Below are 23,178 nucleotides of genomic sequence, written 5' to 3'. Positions count from 1 at the left end.
GACCTGGGATCACCTTCCTGACTTAAACACCAGCTGCCTCTTTGCTTATTAATGTTCATTTCTGATCCTTAAAACTCTCACTTGTAAGTGCAGCATCTGCTCATCAAGTTCAAACTTAATTTAAAGTCTCAGTCTTTAGTCTTTAAAAACAACTTTTTCCTTCTCATCTCCTACAAACTTTCACTCACATACACTACCGTACACTACTTAGACAATTTCATGTTTTCCATGAAAACTCACACTTTTATCCATGTGCTAACATAACTGCACAAGGGTTTTCTAATCATCAGTTAGCCTTTCAACACCATTAGCTAACACAATGTAGCATTAGAACACAGGAGTGATGGTTGATGGAAATGTTCCTCTGTACCCCTATGGAGATATTCCATTAAAAATCAGCTGTTTCCAGCTAGAATAGTCATTTATCACATTAACAATGTCTAGATTGGATTTCTGATTCATTTGATGTTGTCTTTATTGGATAAAAGTGCTTTTCCTTGACAAATAAGGACATTTCTGAGTGACCTCAAACTTTTGAGGGGATTTAGATTTGGTTTCCTTTTTACCGCTTGAATCAGAAAACACCATCAAGAAACAGAAAAAAGTCAATTTTTAACTATGTGTTTCACCCCAAAATCTTAAAATTGACCAGTGCATGAACAACATGCTCTTACCTGTCATGTCTGGTCTTAATTGTACATATTATTTTCACATATATGCACACAAATTTGCTTTAAATATGTCATTTATATGAACAGTTTTTTTCCCACATTGAACCAAGATGAGCAGAATCTCTTCACTAATGACCTGAACTAGTGTATGATTTTGTTTTGTATTACAATTTCTCATCAATTCGATGGATTTAATGTTATTTTCATTGGGAAAAAAATGCTTTTCTTTCAAAAATAAGGACATTTCTAAGTGACCCCAAACTTTTGAGCAGTAGTGTAATTTCCAGCCCCTTTAACAAAACAAATGCAAAAGATAAAAAAATAAAAAAAAGAATACAGCTCCTTTGATCTATTTGTCCCACTTTGTTTTACTGCCTACTAGTTTTGCCACATGAGACAAATTAGAGTAGATTTTATGCAAATTCCTGCCCTCAGTCTTGATGAGCATTCCTTTCTCTTTCAAACACACAGTGCAGTAAATAGGCCAATCCTGCAGCCGCGCTATGTTGCAGAAACAGATAAAAGGATTATAAATCGTATTCTAATGCAAGATGCTGCTTATTGATGCTGTAATATCTCACATATTTGTTGGTTGTTTTCCTATAAATGAGGACATCGCACGCTTTTCGTGTCAGATTTACAACTACAGTGCATTCTTAGAAAGCATGTGGGGAAATAACAACAAAAATATGATGTAACAGTTTGCATCAGCCTTACTTCTAATAAAATTCTGTTCTACCAACAAACCATGTTGAGTTGGGAGAATTAGCATTTCCTCTATGATTAAAGTTATTGGTAATTAACATCTACTTAATGATTGGGAGCTTAAACATGACATTTTTACATCTATTGCTCATAAAAAACTACAACCATAATCCAACTATTATTTCCATGTTATGTAAATTGTATATTTTTTAGTGCCATTATGAGCAGAAATTTTTATATTTGCAAATCTGAAAAAATTAAATTGATCCAATGTTAAGTAGGTAGTGATGGGAACTTGAAATCCTGACCTCAAGGGGAAGAATTTATTCTTTAGTTAGTCCCAAATTTCATTAAATAACCTCAGTTTAAAGTTGGTTTTAAATCAACTGAGATCAGATATTACAGAAGAAGAAAAGATAAGATAAAACTTTATTAATCCCAAAGGTAATTCTATCCAGCGCAGAAATGTGAGTTTAAATCCCACACAGTGTAAGGCTGATGCAATTACCAGCATTATTATGTCAATGTTTAATGTTTATACCTTGAAAAGGGAGTTTATTTAAATCATTCATTTCTTTTTTTTTTTTTTTTTAGATATTTTTCTACTCATTTTAGACATGCCACAATATCACAAAAACAAACAAACAGACAGACAGACAGACAAAACTAAAAGAAATGCCAGTCCCTGTGACTAACGTTTCTTGGAGTGCTATCGTCTGCTGCAGTGTGAACATTAATGCCGTCACGGTAGATTTCCACTCCAGGCTCATGGCGAGTTGCCTGTCGCCTACCTCCGAGCCATTTTTAGCCTGCGGCGGCTCTGGCTGGCCTCGTTGCCACCTTGCCGCTCGGTGCCACGTGTGGGCCGGAGCTGGCCGGGGGCCTCCGTCTCCTCCTGGGCCGCTGGTGTGGCTCCCCTGGGACCGGGCCGTGGGCCAGGGCGGGGTGAGGCGTACGGAGGCGGGGGCTCGCCGCCGACTGAAGCACACTAGCGGTCTTAAGGAGCGCTGCTGAGGGGAAGTCCTGTGCGTTTGAAGTAGGGACCTCAGAAAGCCTGTTTACTCAGGAGGGGGAGGCGGTGGGCTCGCACAAGAATGCCTGTGTCACGACGGGAGCGGCGGAGAGCAGGAATGTGCTCCACAATCCCAACACTGTCGGAGCCGGGCCACGGCTGAGGTGGCAGCCGTTTCTTCCTATTTATTTTAGCTCCCTCTCCACTCAATCACTGGCCCTGTCTGCGGCCCGAAAGCATCCCTGGAAAAATGAAAAATGGCCTGTGCTTTTATTTATGGCTCGAGATTTCCAAGTATTTGCCGGCGCAGTATCTTCACCCAGTGTGGATGAAATCTAAAAACCTGAGCTTTAATCGTTTATTTATTTAGGGTTAAGTTCACGGAGCGTCGAGGAGCTTCTTTCAAGAGCTTTGCTTTTCATACACAGGAGGCTCTGCTTGGAGTTTCACACTAAATAAGTTCTGCTCGGTTTCTGTTCAGGTAATTTGACCAGGTGAGAGCATCTTCTGAGAGCTCTGAGCACCCACATTGAATGGGTATAATTCATCAGATAATTCATGTGATCCTGAAGAGAAGGTTATTTCCAGTCAACACGTCTGTCAGGATTTGTTTTGACTCACCCCGCTGTTAAATTTTCTAACGCAGCACGATGACAGCTCACCGAGAACGTTGCTGCTGTAAAATCCAACATGCAGACTGTTTTCCAACTCTGGTTTGTTTTAAATGGGCCACATGAACCAACATGAACCCGTTTTTTTCTTAGTACAAGCCCATGCTGGGCATCCAGATAGCAGATAGTTGAGCGGGAAAGATTCCCTGATGAAGCAGCCTGAGTCCAGCTCACGGCCCTTTGCTGCAGGTTTTCCCATTTCATTCTTCAACCCTACTTTCCTGCCTGCCTCTCAACTTGACCTGTCAAATAAAGCCAAAAAGGACCATGATGTTTCACTGGTAGAGGTTTACACTCATTACTCTGCCAAGGAACATCGGAGTTATGTGACAAGGATCAGCGTACGTTCGTCTGTGAATCCGTCTGTCTGTCCATGTGAAACATTACTCAAAGACGGACTAATGGAGTGGATGAAATTTTCAAGGAACGTCAGTGATGTGGCTTATAGTCTGGATCCACGGCTTTAAGGATTTCCCATTGCCTGATATAGCTGACAACACGGCTTTACTGTAACCATGACGTGAACACTCTGTCAGTTACCTGCTGACGATCACACGATTGTGATCCTACGACAAAATGACTGATTTATCAGTTGGAAATCATACAAGGAACAAATGATTAAACTGTGGGATGTTTCTGAGTCCCGCTACATATTTAGGTCACGCGATGTAGCAAACCACAGCCAGACAGCGATGAAGCTCCTGATGTTTGCTTGTAATTGAATGGAGCAGATATTTACGTTCAGCCGTCAGCCTTATTGTGAACACAAATCCACCTTTCTGTCTTTCACTGCTTTCTTCAGGAAACACTGTAAGAGTTTGTCTCCATTCCAGCTGATTCTAAGTTTAGACACATCCTTTGCTAGACAGCAACAGCGAAGAACCGTTTTCTTTTATCTTTACGTGAATTTTCGGACTTTTCGACAGCGTCTTCGTCATGTCAAACTGCTTCTTAGATAAACACTTCTTGTGGCGCTGGAATAGTGACAAAATAAAAGCCAATGACATTAAAAGACGCCTTCAAAATAAAAGCATGGAGGGAACGGTTATTTTAACACTAGCAAAGGCATCTCAAAAGTGATGAATTGATCAACAGACCTTTATAAGGCACAAGGTCATTTTTTATGAAAGATTTCATCCGTCAGAAATTATACGTCAACTGAGCAGTCTTGGTAGAGTACTGCGCTCTCTGAGTGCTTTTCTAGTTAATAATATGGAAGATCACTGCCCTTGCTCTCAGTTTAAACACAGGTTGTGGAACAGAATGAAAATGTGCTGGTTTTTAAAACAAAATAACCCAGTGGGAGGCATCACACTCACAACCAGGAGGTCTGAAGTATAATGTATTCTGTTAAATCTGGCAGTTTAACAAGTGGGAGACCACTGGAACAAGCTGTGCAGCAGAATAAGTGTACATTCATGTGCATCAGTGAAACATTTTTTGCCCGCAGGCTGCAGTTTTTGCCACAACTTATTAACTGTAACTTTTATAAATCAGGGTGCTGGTGGTGCACAGCGAGGCTAGAAAGCTGCTTTCTCTATGCTCTGTTAATTAATTTAGCACATTTGCGAGTGAGTCTTCGTGTCAGAGAGGTTTTGTCAGCATTTAATCGCATTTTAATGACCATGTCACTATTTGACACGTGTAAATGCCTGATTATACATTCACACCTTGTACAAATAGACTTTCCAGTGCCAGCACCTTGAATTTAAACCCCACAAAAAGTCTGTGCAGAAACCTGGAGATGCTTCCCATTCAGTCTGACACAGCGTGAGAGGATCTGCCAGGGAGAGAAGGGATAAACTCCCCAAATTGAGGTGTGCACAGCTTGTAGAGACTTTGCTTCCCAGGAAGAGGCTGCCAGAGGGAGTCCTACAAAGTAGTGAAATTGGAAAAAACAACCCTCCAGTGAAAATTTTTGTATGCTAAAAGACACATCATGAGCAAAATATGGCTGAGGATTTCTACCTTCTACATCTGAAAAACACAGACTTCTGGGGTTTTATTCCTAACAAACCTAAAGAACAAATCCTGTCCACGTGCAGGACTTCCTGTATCGTTATAACTCCACCAAGGAACACAAAATGCCAAGGAGCTATGTAACGATCGGCGTACGTTTGTCTGCGCACAACGTTACTCAAAAACAGGCCAACAGATTTGGATGAAATTTTTAGGGAACGTCAGAAATGACAGAAGGACCATCTGATTAGATTTTGGCAGTGATGCCTTAAATTGCTTAGTTTCATCTGCTTGAGCAGCTCTAGCACACCAGCTCACCTACAAGTCTACTCAAACACTGTAGAAGTACTCTACGCTATAGAATGAAAGACAAATCACAACAAAGAAGAGCCCCTCTGTGGTCAAATACGTATATGCGGCCATATTTAACAGTATATATTGACTCCGAAATGCAGCCAAGACAGTTAATTTCTATTTGACCAAGCAAATTGTCATTTTTACTTGGAATTGAAATACAATGTATAAATAAAGCCGGGTGAATACTTACTTAGTGTAGAAAATCCTGGCTTGAATCCGTAATTGTTGAAAATTTTAATGCGACAAAATCATTCACTTCAACTGTTTAATTTTGTGTATTGCACGAAACATTTCCATCTATAGAAGTTACATATTTAGAAGTGTTTTTTCCATGAAAATAATACTTTCATGGCTTTAAATTGCTCAGTTTCTCCTGCTTGAGCAGCTCCAGTGCACCAGCTCACCTACAAGTCTGCTCAAACTCTGTAAAACTACGCTACGCTACATGATAGCATGTTCAAATATTGGAGTAACTCATATTAACAGGAAACTGATTCTGAAGAATAATGATCCTAAAAGTCCCACCCTGCAAGATGACAGCATTTGGTTCTTTAGGTTTGTTGTACATGAAATTGGAAAGTCTAAATTCATGTTTTTGAATCTGGTGCACTGCAGTTTTAAGGTGGAAATGCTCGGCTATGGGGATGAATGCTTATTTTGTGCATTATTTACCTCATAGCCTATAAAAAAACACCATAATGATATGCCAACAAGGTAAAAAGAACTAGATTTTCACCAAAGAAAGTTATTCAGAGTACAAAGATATTTTTTAAAATTCTTTTTGGATTAAAATCAAGCACTTTCTCTTCTGCAGAGGATGAAAGACGTGACCTCAGAAAACAACCTCCTCTTGCCTGAAAGCGTTTGTGGAACATTTGTTGTAAATAACTTGGGAGTGCACCGAGAGGACGCTCCTTTCAGTCAATTTAAAGTCATATCAAAGGAGAATAAAAACGAGCCAAATACAAAACCAACAACAAAAAAAGTCCAAATTCTCCACAGTGGTTGAAACCAAATGAAACAGACTGGAGGCTCTAATCACAGCCTGATGATCCGTTCACATCCCTGCCAAGATTCCTCCTGCCAGCTTTTGAACCTGCTACTCTCCTCCGGGCTGCGAACAGGAAGAGTCAATCTGCTGGAGCTCCAGTTTGGAAAATTCAACGTGAAAAGCAGCAAAGTGTGGAGGAGAGAGGGGAAGTCAGCGGTGTCAGTGTGGGGACATCAGAGGATGAGACCAGATGAAGGATTTTATATCAGCGCTGCTCTCTGAGAGGTTTCTGCAGCGACGGCCTGCACTGGGTTCAGCTGAGCAGCATTAGGGGGACGTTAAATCCTGGCGGTTGGTTCCATCAGAAACGGGAGCCTTAGCGTTTCCACGGTGTCATTCAGCAGACAGAAGGGAGAGCAGGGCAGAACCAGTGCTGTCAAGTCACATAATTCACTTCATTTTCATATCCAGCCAAGACAGAAACTTGCTATGAACTGAAATTTGATTTTCCTGTTATGTAACCACGGAGGATAATCGGTGAATTTAACCCTCCTGTCGTCAAGCGGGTCAAAGTGGCCCGTTTTAAAGTTTGACAATGTGGAAAAAATATGTATCTTAACAGTGAAAACTTCAACATTTTCAATATTTTTGGAAAATTTTTAAACATTTTTTGGTGCAAAAAAAGAAATGCTAAAAAAAGTTGATGTTTTTTTCTGAATGCTTTTAAAGAAAATATCAAAACTTTTACTGATATATATGGAGTCACTTTAGATATTTTTAGGATTTTTTTTGGAAGGTTTGTATTCAATTCTTTAAAATATTTACTTTTTTTTTTTTTTTTGAATTTGTATTTCTTGCCAAATTTGGGGATTTGAAAAAAAAAAATTTACGGGAAACTTTAAGGAATTTTCTTCCTGAAGATTTTGTAAATTATTAGAAATTTTGGGAATATTTTGCTGAGTTTTTGGATTTTTTCAGACAAGGGAACAATTTTTTTAGTGTCTTTAAATGAAGACAAAATCAACCAAACCATGGAGAAAAAAAAAATCAAAATCCGTTGGATTTTGGTTGATTTTTTTTTAGAATGTTCTTAAGAAACATTTTTAACATTTCTTTTTTCCACCAAAAAATTTTCAAAAATTTCCTAAAAATGTTGAAAATGTGGACACCAGAAGTTTCCCTGTGGAAATAAATTTTTTCCCACATTTTCAAACTTTAAAACAGGTCAATTTTAAAGAGTTGACTTCAGAACAACTAGGAGGGACCTACCTGAGGACCTAAGGCTGTGTGAGAGGAAATATAACCAGGAGCAAAGCCTTGGCAAGCTTAAAAAGTGATCAGTAACATCTTAAAATCAATTCTAAAAAGGACAGGGAGCTAGTGGAGGGAAGCTAGAACAGGTGAGATATGATGTTGTCTGTTAAAACCGGTAAGAAGCCAAGCTGCTGCATTCTGGACCATTTGGAGGCAGGAGAGTGATTTTTGTTGAAATGAATTATGGTTTGAATGACCTGATGAAAAAAAAAACATGAAACACATGAATGGAAAGTATAACCTCAGTTGAAAGCACATTTAGAGCGACACAGGGACAAAGGTTCTGGCCTTAGAAATCTATGAAAAGCAGTCGCAGGTTTGCAGTAATTATACTTCCAATTTATTCCTGCATTTGATTCATTTAATTTAATTGAGTTTAGAGCTGTAATTAAAGACCTGAAAAGGGCAGTTTTTCTCAAAGGAGTGTCTTTCGTGGGTCAAAGTTGTTGAAATTACAGTGATGCCAAACAGAAAAATTAGCAATCTGAGAGAAGCCGGAGCCACAAAATGTAGTTTGACTCAAAAGAGTAAAAACAAACAAATTGATAAACACCGCTGCTGTTGCTGGAGGCAGATTGGCAACAAAAAGCAGCTCATGAATCTGTTCTCAAGTGGCCTCAGTTTAAGAGGCCTAAAGTAGAATGACACAGCAGGTTTGTTGATCAACAAATACTTAATTTGAAAAGCCTCCAAGTCTTTATTATCCCCCGCCTCCACGAAGGTTTGGCCTCCGTCCGTCCGTCCGAGATGAAGGGAACAGCTTTTCTCGGAAACTATTACAGCTAGGATTATGAAATTTAGAGTGTATATTCACACCATGGACACCTTGATCAAGTTCGAAAATGACACCTGTGCGATAATATTTAACAGAGTTATGGCCCTTCGTCACTATTTTGGATATAGACTCATAGACATCACATGTGGCGGGGGATATTGATGACCATGTCGTCTTGTTTGTATTGTTCCTGTTATGCTGAAGTGAAAAACAAAAATGTTTGTGTGCACAGACATCAAAGTCCGAGTTAAATTAATGGAATGAACATCTAATTTGACTCTTTTATAATAAGAATTATTTAATATATTCCACTACAGTTGCTGTTTGTTCTATTCATTGTAATACAACCTGATTATATAAATGATGCTTTGTTCTCTAATTTACTCTACAGTCAGACAAGTAGTGCAGCTCTAATTGGATCTGTGCTGGTTCCTGCTTCCTCCTCCTCCATCTTTTCCTGTGAAAATTCCCGAATTTCCCAATGGCCAATCTGTGCCTGAGTGTTACCATTTCAGCATTTCAGGTGTTATGAAATCCAGCTGGACCTCCATAACTTGGCTTGAAAATGTCTTTTCTTCTGTTTAAATTCCTCTGCTTGTTTTTTCCCCCTTTGCCTCTTCATGTCCTACTTTCTTCATGTGCCCTTTGGAGCTGGGTTGTAGATAATCACATACGACAGATAAAAGAAGACTGTTCAGATGATCGAGTGCTTCGTTTGTACTCATCAAATATCAAACGAATCCAAATACAACCAAAAAACAAAACAGCCTTTAGCAAACACTGTGAGTTCTGGTATCTAAAAAGTCTGTGTGATGTGAAGAAGACCTGCAGCTACAAGACACTCTCACATTAATATTGATTCAATCTGCTGTAACACGGTGTAGTTTTAATGTAACGATGAATCAGCATGAAAGCCTCGCAGCAACCACTGGAGACGGAAACTAAAACGTTGAATTCTGCAGCTTTAACAGATAACTTACCTTTCCTGTGTCTCGTTCTCTGTACAGAACCAGAACTCGATGTTCCCAGAACCCTGGACTCTGTGATCCGGCAGGTCAATGAGACGCTCCACCACCGCCGCCGTCGGGATGCTGGAGAGGACGACTACAACATTGAAATCCTGCTGGGGGTTGACGACTCCGTGGTTCGATTTCATGGCAAGGAGCATGTGCAGAATTACCTCCTCACTCTGATGAACATCGTGAGTCTCATTGACCTGTTTCTACTGCTAGTCTTTGCATTGTAATCGTTTTAAATCTGTTTTTTTTTTGCATGCATTGATCTTCATACTGTACAGCATTTAGGCCAGATGAGTATTTTAGGGGCGGCTGTGGCTCAGGTGGTAGAGCAGGCCGTCCAATGATCGAAGGGTCAATGGTTCGATTCCCGCTCTTACCTAGTCATGTGCTGTTGTGTCCTTGGGCATCACGGAAACAACTGAGACATGCCTCCAGTGCGGCTACTGGCGTGTGAATGTTGGTGGGGCCGTAGGCGCGGATTGGCAGCCACGTGTCCGTCAGTCTGCCCCAGGGCAGCTGTGGCTATAAATGTAGCTTGCCACCATCAGAGTGAATGAATGATGAATTCATTGGACGCGTTTTGAGTATGCCTGAATACAAAAGTGCTATATAAATCTAATCCATTATTATCATTTAGTAGCCATGATAGATGTTGGAAATCTGACAGCACCAAGAATTTCATAGATGATACCAGTTTCATTTAAATTCCACAGCAAACAGGAGCCTTCTTGAACTTTATGTGTGAAATCTAGACACAGAAAACAAGATTTGGTGTCTCTGAGGCAGCTACGATACAAGAGCAAAAACATGCATAGTCAGAAATAGTGGGCCTGAATACAGCGAGGTCCTCCATGTGGACTCCAGCAGAGCAGAAAAGTAGCATAACAGTAAAAAGTATGTTGGATGTCTGCAGCATCTGCAATGGAATCTAATGAGGCTTAACTTCTGTATAATCCGAAAATGGGCAAACAGGTGAAGAATAGGTAAAGCTGAGGCTGGCCATACAAACATCTCTGGGTCATGAACTGTTCTCAGACATCACCTGTCAGCTGTCACACAATCTTAATTATGCATATCTTCAAGCCTGAGTAGAATTATAACAGGTGAGTTGTTTTAAAGCTCAACCCCTGTAGAGTTGTCATCAGCAGGAAAGTTAGCCATAGAGACCAAAATATTGTTTTGCACCAAGCTGTAAGCATGACAAAACTTATTTTGTTCCTCTTATTTCCACATGGAAGTTTTGTATTTAAACATAGAATTCGATGGGGACTGACTCGCTTTTAGAGCCGCCTCAAGTGGACATTGAGAGAACTGCAGCCTGATCAGTAATGTGATAGCAAACGTCACATGTGCAGCATTTCAACATCAGATACAGCTGTAGAAATGTTCAAATGGTAACAGAAATACTGTAGGATTTCATTTTGATGGCATGTTGTTAATATAAAGTAACACCTGAGTCTTGCTCATCTAGAAATCTGTTTAAAGAAGTTTATATTTTCCCTCCTTTTCATTCTGGCTTTCGGTTGTCTAAGTGTTCATCTGACTCAAATGTAAAATATCTCCATACATACTCGGTCATCTTTTATTTACCCACACGTTGCGACATTTTGTAATTGTCCAGTATCTTCACTAGATATGCCTTTTTTTGTACCTTGTGTGTCTATGACCCTATAGACAAACAAGGACTGTCGTGCTTTTAGAAATTTGGCTTCCGTTTGGCACACAAAGTATCAGTTTGTACAACATCCCGAGTAGATAGCATGACTTCAGTAACCACGTTAAACTTTACTGAATGTAACAAGCTAAACATTAGGATGCATCCATACGCAGTGCGATATCTGGCATGTTCCATCAACTTTAATGACATAAAGCAGTTACCTTGATTAGTCCATATGAACCTGTGGGCGGCATGGCTCAGTGGGTAGAGTGGCCGTCTTGTAACTGGAAGGTTGCCGGTTCCATCCTCGGCCCGTCGAGCTCATGTTGAGGTGTCCCTGAGCAAGACACCGAACCCCTAATTGCTCCTGGTGGGTCGTGGTTAGCGCCTTGCATGGCAGCTTCCGCCATGAATGTGTGAATGTGACGTGTAAAGTGCTTTGGATAAAAGCGCTATATAAATACAACCATTTACCATAAAGCAGTTACTTTGATTAGTCTTTATGAAAAAAGCAAATGCATTCTTGAGGACTGCTATTCTTATTCTAAGATGAGTATACATTTACTAAAGTGTTTGCCTTGAAGGGTCGTTTCATTTCTCTTAAGCAGTAATTTTTTGTGAGCTTACATGAAAATATAGGAGCTCAGTGTTTCAGTGCAAGTAGAACTTTCTTTCCTGTTGTTAAACTGTTGTCAAACTTCCCTCTAAACTAAACTCTAACACTTTCTTGTCCATAAACTTCATTCTTTGTTGTGTTCAGTTAAAATTTCTTCTTTTTGTCTCTTTTAGCCAAAGCCGTTGGTTTTTCTGAACATTTATTGTTGGTTAATTCTCAGTGGTCGCACGCACCAGCTCTGTTTGAAGCTGCCAGCAAAGCAGCTCTGTTCAGCCAAGAAGTGTGTTTATCAGCCAACTGTTCAACACCTCGGTTCATTTAATTCACAAAGGTAGAAACAACGCTCCAAATAATTACTTATGTTTTTCTACCAAAACAATGAACTCCACGTCCAAGTGAAGGAGGCCTTCAGAAACACCAAAGTTCTTCCAAAGTTCTGCTTTAGTTTATTGGAGTAAAGTTGTCAGTTCCTTTCAGTTTTGAGTTATTTCAGAGCTGAGTCACATTATTAAGCACTTAGTTCTGTTTCTCAGGGCCAAAAACAGTTCAGAGGAGGTCACGGTACACTTATTGTGAACTAGCGACCACATATTACTGGTCATGATGTGAGTATGTGAGTCACCAGTGTTGAAACAGGCTATTTCCTGTGAGTCTGCTGCTGCGGTTCAGTCATATATTGACTGGAACTGAAAAATTACACAACTACTGGGACACAAATGAAAAAAAAAAATAGAATGAGTGTCCCATAATTCTGACCTTGGAAGCTTGTTTGGGAGTTGTTTTCTTTCCCTGGCGGAAATTCTCCGGTGTGAATTTGCTCTGATACCCACACCAGGATACCAATAGTGTGCCACTGTATACAAACTAGTGTCGTTAGATCCCTGGCCGGCATTGTCTTCTACAATCTACAATTCTACAATTTCATTTAGCAGATGCTTTTGTCCAAAGCGACGTACAACACAAGGAAGAATTCAGGCATAGGGAAAAACCTTTAGTAAGTGCAAAAAGTGCCTCAAGTCTTACCCTCTGTATTGGATGTAGCCACACCTCGGCAGGGTAATTTGGTCAAGATGATCTTCATTGGCATTTGAGAGTCAATTCAGACCGTCATTTGTGTCAAGAGGCAGATTAGAAGCAGTGTTTATTCATCAAGTTGTCACAGATGATACAGAAGAGCCTCGCTAGTGTTGATGGAATTGGCCACATGTGCAGCCATGTCATGTCTGCACACTGAAACATTGCTTTAAACAAACATTCTAATGCAGATAGAAGAGCAGGAGAAAGACTTTAGATCCATCACTGTCACACTTTACTTTTAATAAATTCTTGAACTAACTCTTGAATTCTTGAATTTCCCTCAGATTTAATAAAGTATCTATCTATCTGTCTATCTCTCTCTCTCTGTCTGTCTATCTATCCATCTATCCATCCATCTATCTATCCATCTGTCCATCCATCTATCTATCTATCCATCTATCCATCTATCCATCCATCCATCCATCCATCCATCCATCCATCCATCCATCCAATTAGATTTACGAACCATAAAATAACTTACTATTACCATCAGGTATATGCTACAGAGACTGCAAATTTAAAAGAAACTTTGTTAAACGGCTCTTTATTCCCACTTGTGTCACTCCACTCAAACAGCAGCTCAGTCTGATCTCTTGAGGTGTTTGGCCACATATTTGATCTACGTGGTTGATCTCTGGACTTGTGTTTCTTTTTTGTTCTACTCTGTTTACACAAAGTCCAATATGTTGCTCCCGCTCTTGCTGTGTAATTTTCTTTGATTACTGAGGAAGTATATAATATAAAGTTTGTCTTGTCTTGTCTCCTCTCATCTTATGCTATTTTATCTTGGCTTATCTCGTCTTATCCTCTTTTGATACATAATTTTTTTGGCTTGTTTTAAATTGTCCTTAGTTGTTTTGAGTTATCTCAACTCGTCCAAAGCTATCTTATCTTCTTTTGTCTTGTTTCATGTCTTCTTATGCTATCTTGTCTTATTTTTCTCATCTTGTCTCATCTTGTCTCTTCTTATCTTGTCTTGTCTCTTCTTGCCTTGCCTTGCCCTGCCCTGCCCTGCCCTGCCCTGCCCTGCCCTGCCCTGCCCTGCCCTGCCCTGCCCTGCCCTGCCCTGCCCTGCCCTGTCTCATCCTATCTTCCCTCATCTTGTTTTGTCCTGTGTGACTGGTGATTCTATACATGCAGTGTTTTTGTCCCGATACCCATTAATACTGCAGTATATGGACCTTGTCCCATGCAATTACATAGACGCCTGGTCTTGTTAGCCTGAAATAACTTGTTTCCACGGTGGCTGCCGGGCGGTGAGACCTGCCTGGAGGGACGCTGGCGTCTCATAGGAAGCTACTGTTACTCAGCAACAAGTCAGCAGATGATCAAGGTTGTTGCTAGAGGTACGGACCCGTACCCCTAGCCTGTGGACTACGGATACGGCGCTTGCCATTTGCCAATCAGATACGCGAGATCTGGTCACGTGACTCCCGGTAGACGCTAGCGGTACGGACCCGTAGCATCGGTACTACAGGTACGGACCCTAAACCTGACCCTAATACTAACCCTAACCTTAACCTTTGCTTACCTTTCAACAGTTTGCAGTGGTTAGCAGCTTCTTGACTCGCGAGACTCGCGTACGGGTCCGTATCTGTCTGGCAAATGGAAAGTGCCGTATCCGTAGCCCACAGGCTACGGGTACGGGTCCGTATCTGTAGACACTACCGATGATCAAAGCCCTTTCCAAGCCGCTTTGGATGGCTTGGAGATGATTGCAAACCTCACACCAGCTCTGATGGACGCCACTGTTTGCACCATTGTTGTGGGTCAGACGAATCAGACTTGAATCAGGAAAGAATTTGGCAACAAGCGGTCAGAAACCAAAGAAGGAAAGCTAAACGCTGACCAATGGGTTGTGTTTTCATGCCGGCTGCTGCTTCTGTGCTTCAGCAGGAGTCATAATAACCAGCTACCTGCAGGATTGATCGATTTTATCAGTGGGGTATCATGTGTGCCAATGTTACATCCTGCTGTTTGTGGATTAAACAAAGGACTCTATGTGCTTCTGATGACGTTTCCTGTGCAGGTATTATCTCAGAAATATTTTCAAAACATTTTCATCAAGCACTTCAAAAGATAGTCCTACAAGCAGTGATTAAATAATTCCATCTCGAGCCTCCTTTTTTGCCTGTTTTCTGTTCTCATTTTCTCTTAAAGTGTAGGACACAACAGGGCTTTTCGCTGGTTTTATCATTAGCCTCTCAGACACAGCTTTTATTGTGCATGATGACCCCATATTGAGGCGTATTCTGTTTGGGAAGTGAAAGCTGTTGAGCTAAAAGATGAGATGAATGCTGGATCTAGTCATTGCTATTCAGAGGAGATGCGTCTGCTGGCTGACTGGATGGATGGAGGCTTTTCTGTTTGAAACACTGCAAGCTGGACCAACTGGAAGGATTTCAGCGGTTTGTGTGTGGGTGGTAGCCGCTCTGGACCGATCACTCATGTGTTTCCTGGGGTCTGATGGGAAGCAAATGAACTGGAACCAAATCAAAGTTTTAATAATTAATTGTTAATCAATGTATGCTATTTGTTTGTTGAAGCTTTTACACATTTCTGCCAGGGAAAGATGAAAAATTACGAGTGATTAAAGAAAAATGTGGAGTTTTTAAGGAAACTGCTCGAAATAACGAGGCAGTAAGTCAAAATATGACAAGCAAAAATTGGTTTAATAAGTCACATTTAAATGCAATTCTCATCCAGTAAGTAAAAAATTTCAGAATTTATACTCAGTAAGTCAAAACTTAGATCTAATATCATACATTTTACTTTTAGTCCTGTGTGGTTTTAATTTCACTTGACATAACATACTAAATACGAATTATAATCCTAATATACTGCTTCCAATAATTAGTTATTGGAAATGTTTAGGTAGTGTCACATGTGTATTCTTTATCCTTCACCTTTCCTGTATTCATTTCTTTTACAGGCATAAATAGACCTGTAAAAGAAATGAATACAAAGTACAAAAATGAATAAATAAATCTCTTATTTCTTTCATTTCTTGACCTACTGTATCTATAATGAGTGTGTTAAACTTATCTTCACCATTTTACCACAGTATCTCAAAATATTCAGGTACTTTCACTCACCAGCTCTTAATTTTGATTTAGTAAATCAAAAAATTGAACAATTTCGGGTTGTTTTAATTTGTCTTGTGTTAAATAATTTGGAATTATGACTTGATACTGGCTATAAAAAGTGTTTTCACAAGGGCTGAATCATTTTAGGGGAAATTACTGCACATTTTTTTTTGAAGGCTGCAACTGTGAATTGATTTGTGATATAATTTTTCAAACGCAACACATTCTAAATGAAACGAACATCTTTGTTGTTTAAGTTCACATATATGCCCATTCATCGATTCAGGCGTGAACTAAAATTTTTTTGAACTGTCAAATATTGCTATTAATCACGATTAATTCCTTACAACGCCTCTAGTTAATTACGTTCCTTTTTTCTAATTGCATCCCACCATTAGTTTTATTATAGCAGAGATTATATTTCAGTTTAACATAGGGACTCACTCATAAGCTCTGTAACATTTTCACTTAACTTTTTTTCCTTTTTTGGCATAAATGGGCTTGTGTTGTTTGAAAATAGATGATTAATTCAGGACTCATGAACTCGGTGTCGTGTTCTCTCCTCTCTCTGTCGTACACATTGAGTGAAAGCATGGAGAAACAGGTGAATCTGAACTGCTGTGAATCGCGTCGTTGCCGTTTTCTCTCTGTGCTCGGCTGCAGAGCCTGGCGCTGAGGATGTCAGGAGGTTATTGATGGTGTTTTCCAGTAGAGGTCCCTGCTGGCCTCATCTCAACACTGATTACTGTGACTGACAGCAGCAGCCACGTCTGTTTATCTGGACCTCTGCTGCAGATTCATTCTCAGACGTGCAGACATGTTCCCTTTATTTTCTCCTCTTTTTACCGTCCGTGCATCCTCCTTTCTCACTTCTCTCCAAACTGTAATTTCATGCATATATTTATAGCATTTTTATCCAAAGATCTCTTCTCTTGTTTTTCCTTATTTCAACATTTCTGTCTTCTCATCTTCTTCTTCAATCTCTCCTCTTCCCTTCTATCTTTCTCTTCTAAATTATCTCCTCTTTTCTTAGCTCCTTTCTTTTTCTCACTCTTCCTGTTACTGTTCCTCATCTCTTCTTTCCTTCCTTTCCTCTTTTCTCACCTCTTCCCTTTTATCATTCTGTTTTTCTTATTTCCTCATCCATCTTCTTGTTTCCTCTCCTCTTTCTTTCTAGTCTTTCTTTCATCTTGTCTCCTCTCCCCTTTCTTTTCTTCTTTCTTTCTTTTCTCATTTCCCTTCTTCCTCTCATTGGATCTCATCTCCGTTCTCATCTCTATTCTTCATTCATTCCCCTTGTCTTGCCTCATCTTTCCCGTCTATTCTTGTCTCCTTTTCTCATCTCTCTTTCCTTTTATTCCTCCTTCTTTCCTCTTTTCTCACCTCTTCCTTTATATCATTCTGTCTTTCTCATTTCATGTCTGTCTTCTTGTCTCCTCTCCTTTTCCTTCCATCCTTTCTCTTCTCCCCATCACTCTTCTGTTTTATCCTTCTGTTCATCTCCTCATTTTGCCTTTTCCCCCTTATTTTCACTTCTGCTCTTCATTCTTCTCATTTCCTCTCCTCTTTCCCTCTATCCTTCAACTCTTCCTTACTTTTTCCTAACCTTCTCTGCTTTTTCTCTTCTCTCTTTCTCTTGCTTGTTTTTCTCTTACTTTCTCATCTCATTTTCATCCCTTCTCTTCTCCCCATCCATCTATCATTCTTCCTCCTCTTTTTTTTACCTTCGTTCCTTCTCTCCTCCTTCCTTCTATCCTGTTCTCGCCTCCTTTTTTCTTCAGTTTTCTTTTGTTTTCGTCTCTTCTTGTTTCCTCGCTTCTTCCTTTTCGTCCCTGTCTCCTCTGCTTCTTCTCTTTTCTCTCCTCTTGCCTTCACTCATCATTACCTCCTTTCCATCAACCTCCTCGTCACTTTTCCACCTCTTTTCTTCTCATCCTTTGCACTCGTTCTTCCTCTTTTCCTCTCCTTCCCTCCTCTATTTTTAATCTGTCATCTCTTGTTTTCCATACACTCACAGCTTCTCCTTTATTCTCTCTGTCATCCGGAGAGGAACTTTTCATGACCTTGTACGTACGAACTCGACAGCTTTCAGGGAAACCCTCGTGCAGTCATTTATTTGGTACTGGCCAAGCGTTATGTTCAGTCTTCAGCAAATGAGAGGAGAATTAAATCTCTTCTTTTATTGGCACATCCTTTGCCATTAACCGGAGTCCATTAGAGAGCTTTCAGAGACAGTCGGGCAGCTCTGCTTTTTTGGGGGCAATTTGTGTTAATAATATCAACGATTCGAAGGAACTGTCCGTTGTCTTTACTCTTTTCTGTTTGATTCGTGGCTGTTTTTGTCTGTCTGTACGTCTAACATGCAGAGCTGCCTACTGCACTCAGATCCACAATCCAAGTTCATTAAATGCAGGCTTCATTGAGCTCCATTAGTGCTGCCTTATTTATGGACTATTTCAGGTTTAGTTTAGACTTTAAATGCTTCTTTTGTTCCTAGATTTCTTTGCCGTTTTGATGGAGCGAAAGGGATCTGTGCTTTGGAGGTTTCTCATCATTTTTGTATCGTTCTTCCCCAGTCGTCTTGAATAAAGACTGCGGCTGCTGATCGGTTTCAGTCGCAAAGACACACACAGGGATGAAATTACTTTGCCTGGTTTCATCCGTTTGCTCACTCGGGGTGCCAGAGATCGATAGAGACTTCATGTTTGCTTCAGATTTTTCATGAAATGTGAGGGAAAAAATCATTTCACACTGTCTCGGTCGCCATAGAGGATGAAAACTTGTGTCCAGCTCGATCCAGAGATCCGTGAATGGAGTCTCTAATACTGGACACGGTTTTATTTCAGCAACTGTAATTAGATTCACAAAAAAAAAAGATGTATGTTGCCTATGTGAGTTTAATTGATTTGAGGTCAGAAAAAAACAATAAAATCTGTAAAGATAGCTTTTTGTTTTGATTTTTACGAATCAAAACTCCTCATGGGATTTAACTACAGTGTGGACCTCTGTTGGTGACATTTAGGTACTGCACCCAGATTTGTATTTAACTGTACGCTGAGCTAACAGTTCATTAGTACATTTGCACATCAATTCTGACCAAATAACAAGTTTAGAAAGATGATCATGTTTGGTTTTGGTTATTTGTTAGTAAGTGTGTTTTTGTGGTCATTTTTAAAGCTGCATCTTTTACTCGACTATAATGCACTGTGTTGAAAGTTAATTTTCTAATGATTTACACATTTTAATGCAGTTCAATACATCACGTCTCACTGCAGCAGGAGTGTTTGATAAATTTCAGTTCAGGAGCCTCCTTTAGCCCAATTTGATCTCCAGTAAAATCACAGCATAAAAATCTATAAATAACAACTCCAACTCTTTCCTTTGTTTTAGTGGAAAAAAAAGTACATTCCCAAATGTTCACATTTAAGGAATTATCTTTTTATAAAACATAATGAACAACATTCAGTCACAGGTATCTGGAACTGAATGCTATTTTACTTTATGATCAAAATGACAAAAAACAATTAAAAAAAAAAGACAAAGAGCAACAAGAACTAGACAAACTGTTGAACGGTAGTGCACGTGGTCTTTTCAGGTGTATGCACACTTCTGTTCCTGTATAGAGCTCCGGACGTCACGTGACTCCGTTTGTTTACGCCGCCATGTTGGCAGGAAACTCCGCTTCAAAATGAATGGCGCTGGTAGAAAATTTACACCGTCTGAGTTTACTTTTCATTTTAAATCAGACGATATTATAAAATATACAAACAAACTGGACAAACTAAACATATCCGATCCATATCATGCCCCCGGTATCTTATTTAAGAATCTTGAGGCGGTCGGAGCGGACCTTCTACCGGACCTGCGGTACCCTGACATCTACAATTACCTGATAAATTTTCCTTCATCCTACTCCGGTGAATCTCTTAAAGCGTATAAAAGCCTTGAGGGGTAAGAGAAATTACGCGATCAGATATAAAGCTTATGAAACGGATTCTGTACCTGATACAAAGTGGTCGCTACATAAGCGGAATCCGTTGCCTGCGGGTTCCCACCGCTCCGTTTTCTTCTGCTCGCTTCTTGCGCGTTTTATGGCAGTGATCCACCTCTGTCGTCTTTCAGGATCTTTGGGAATCCGATAAAATGTTCTGGCATCCCGGGGCGCAACAACTGTCCACCATATCTCTGATGTCGACGCTGAAGAACGTTTGGGAGTTAGCTGGCAGTAGTTTAAACAGCGCGCCTTCCTGCCAATATGGCGGTGTTTTGATTTCGACTGTTGCATGCCGGGATTGTGTGACGTCATCTCCCGGAGCTCTATAGGGGCATTTGGGCAACTATAAAGTGTTTTTAGAGATAATAATGCTAATATATTTATTTATAAAAGCCTGTCAAGGTACCCAAAGCGTTTGACAACATTGATATTAGGTTACATATATGAAACAAAAAAGTAACTCAGAACAAATGGAATCAAGGGTGTGGAATGAGAACAGTTAGACTGTGAGACCAATGAAAAGGTGGATTTTGAGTCACTGTCTTTGGGTTTTAAACCTGTTTTGAAACCTCTGCGTAGAAAGCTCAACACGTAGATGAAAATGTGTCAATGTCAAGCATCAGAGAATGATTTCGGAAGTGGGTGTGGAAATGAAGGAGGTCAGAGAGGTTCTGAGGGGCTGAGGAGGAGGATCTGATTTATCCTGTTTATGACTATCAGGAGCCAGTGTGGCTGGGTGAGAGTACGGGGGGGATGTGCTGCCAGGACTCAGTGTAGGTGAAAACCCTGGCAGCAGAGTTCTGAACAGCTGATCCAGGACTTTGCCAGATTGGACCTCATCACAGTTGTCAAGGTGGGAGGTGACAAATGCATGGATGAGTGTTTGAGCAACAGGATAAAAGTGAAAAAGGAAGAAGAAAGATGTTGCTCTGGTGTGGCGATCAACCAGTATGGGTTTTTTTTAGGGGCCAGTGCTGATTTTTCTAAAACTGCAATTCTTTAAATGTTATATTTTAGCAGCATTTGATAGCATGAAACCTGTCATTTATAACTAGACTTCATTATTATTAAGTTAGCTCCTAAAAATAGAAACGATGACGACAACATCACAGGATGCTATGACGATCTCCAAAGTTTACTGATTGATTAGTTTATTTGAGATAGAGGAACAGAGGAACATTTCCAGCAACCGTCACTCCTGTGTTCTAATGCTACATTGTGTTAGCTAATGGTGTAGAAAGGCTCATTGAAAACCCTTGTGCGGTTATGTTAGCATATGAATAAAAGCGGGAGTTTTCATGGAAAACATGAAAATGTCTGGGTGACCTCAAACTTTTGAACAGTAGTGTATGTTAAATGGGACAGGACTCATACCGCCGCAAACCAGAAAGTGGAAGAGAAGCTGCAAACATGCAGAGATAAAGGTCGTATTTTAACCCGAACTGTGATGTTTTTCTTGGAGCTCAGGTGGAAGTAGGAGTGGAAGATGACCCAGGTTGCATAATATTGCAACAGGGCAGCTATCAGTTGCCAAAGATGGGTTATTAATCTTCCTGAAGCCACATATCATCAGCTCTGTTAAATTTGAGACAAGAAAATCTCATTACAAAACCACGGGCATTAATCTGCTGCTGCAACAGCCTCCACTTATCTCATTTTGGACTTTCCAGCAGGTTTTTTTTTTAGACACTGCCTGCAGGGATTTGCTCCCATTCAGACACAAGAGCATAACTGAGGTCCAAGGTCCGCCTCAGACTCAGTATTCTAGTTTGTCCCAAAGGTGTTGGACTGGGATGAGGTCAGGACTCTGGACAAGAAAGTTCTTCTGGGCTAAACTTAGAGAACCATTTATTTAGGGATCTGGCTTTGTGCACAGGGGACTCGGTCGTGCTGACAGGGTAAATTCCTCCCCAAATTGTTGGAAAGATGCTGTTATCTAGAATATAATTGAATGCTGCAGATTTAGCCCAAAGGGACAGGCTGGACATGTACTTCTACCCACGTTATACACACAGCATTTGTTGGAGAACATGCTTTGGAGAACACGTATGATCTTTGGCTTGAATTTCTTGCAGTTTTTATGGGAACTTGACAGATTTCACACATCAAAGTTGTGCACAGAGTCTGATCAGTTTCTTGAAGTGATGTAATTTGAAGCAATGGAGCTGATGACAAGCCAGAAAATAAAAATAGGTCAGCAGCTACATTAGCCTCTAGTAGCACAACATAACTAAATATCCAACCAAATATCTGCAGTTTGACTTTTATTGTAGATAATTTCATGTTTTTTTTCTGTTCTTATTTGTTGTTCTTGTCAGTTTTACTTGTTTTCTGGGGTTCTGTGATCATGTATGTGTTGCTAAATTTGTCGTTGGAACGTCACAGAGCTCAGTTAAAAGACACCAGATGACCACAAATAGATGCAAAAGGAGGACGGAGAGACACAAAATGTCCCCAGTGATGTGTAGAGCTGTTACAAAGGCGTACAAAATGATTCCAAAGACGCAAAATGAGCCCATAGAGATACACACGTGGACAAAATTGTTGGTACCCCTCAGTTAAAGAAGGAAAAACCCACAATTCTCACTGAAATCACTTGAAACTCACAAAAGTAACAATAAATAAAAATTTATTGAAAATTAAATAATCAAAATCAGCCATCACTTTTGAATTGTTGATTAACATAATTATTTAAAAAAACAAACTAATGAAATAGGGCTGGACAAAAATGATGGTACCCATAACTTAATATTTTGTTGCACAACCTTTTGAGGCAATCACTGCAATTAAACGATTTCTGTATTTGTCAATGAGCGTTCTGCAGCTGTCAACAGGTATTTTGGCCCACTCCTCATGAGCAAACAGCTCCAGTTGTCTCAGGTTTGATGGGTGTCTTCTCCAAATGGCATGTTTCAGCTCCTTCCACATATGTTCAATGGGATTCAGATCTGGGCTCATAGAAGGCCACTTTAGAATAGTCCAACGCTTTTCTCTCAGCCATTCTTGGGTGTTTTTGGCTGTGTGTTTTGGATGGTTGTCCTGTTGGAAGACCCATGACCTGCGACTGAGACCAAGCTTTCTGACACTAGGCAGCACATTTCTCTCCAGAATGCCTTGATAGTCTTCAGATTTCATCGTACCTTGCACACTTTCAAGACACCCTGTGCCAGATGCAGCAAAGCAGCCCCAAAACATTACTGAGCCTCCTCCATGTTTCACCGTAGGGACAGTGTTCTTTTCTTCGTATGCTTGGTTTTTGAGTCTATGAACATAG

General features: G+C 40.2%; 1 protein-coding gene across 1 annotated transcript in view; it reads left to right on the top strand.

Moving 5' to 3' along the window:
- The window catches only part of adamts3 (ADAM metallopeptidase with thrombospondin type 1 motif, 3), a 214,131-nt gene that overhangs the window by 74,455 nt on the left and 116,498 nt on the right, over window positions 1-23,178 (top strand). The window contains exon 5 of the mRNA XM_022195042.2: window positions 9,463-9,656. Coding sequence (XP_022050734.1) covers window positions 9,463-9,656 — 194 coding nt within the window. The remainder of the gene's footprint in view (window positions 1-9,462; window positions 9,657-23,178) is intronic.

This window comes from Acanthochromis polyacanthus, chromosome 7 (assembly GCF_021347895.1).
Source record: "Acanthochromis polyacanthus isolate Apoly-LR-REF ecotype Palm Island chromosome 7, KAUST_Apoly_ChrSc, whole genome shotgun sequence".
NCBI classification, from domain to species: domain Eukaryota; kingdom Metazoa; phylum Chordata; class Actinopteri; family Pomacentridae; genus Acanthochromis; species Acanthochromis polyacanthus.
Note: the sequence above shows the minus strand (reverse complement) of the source record. Positions and strands in the feature narration are given on the sequence as shown.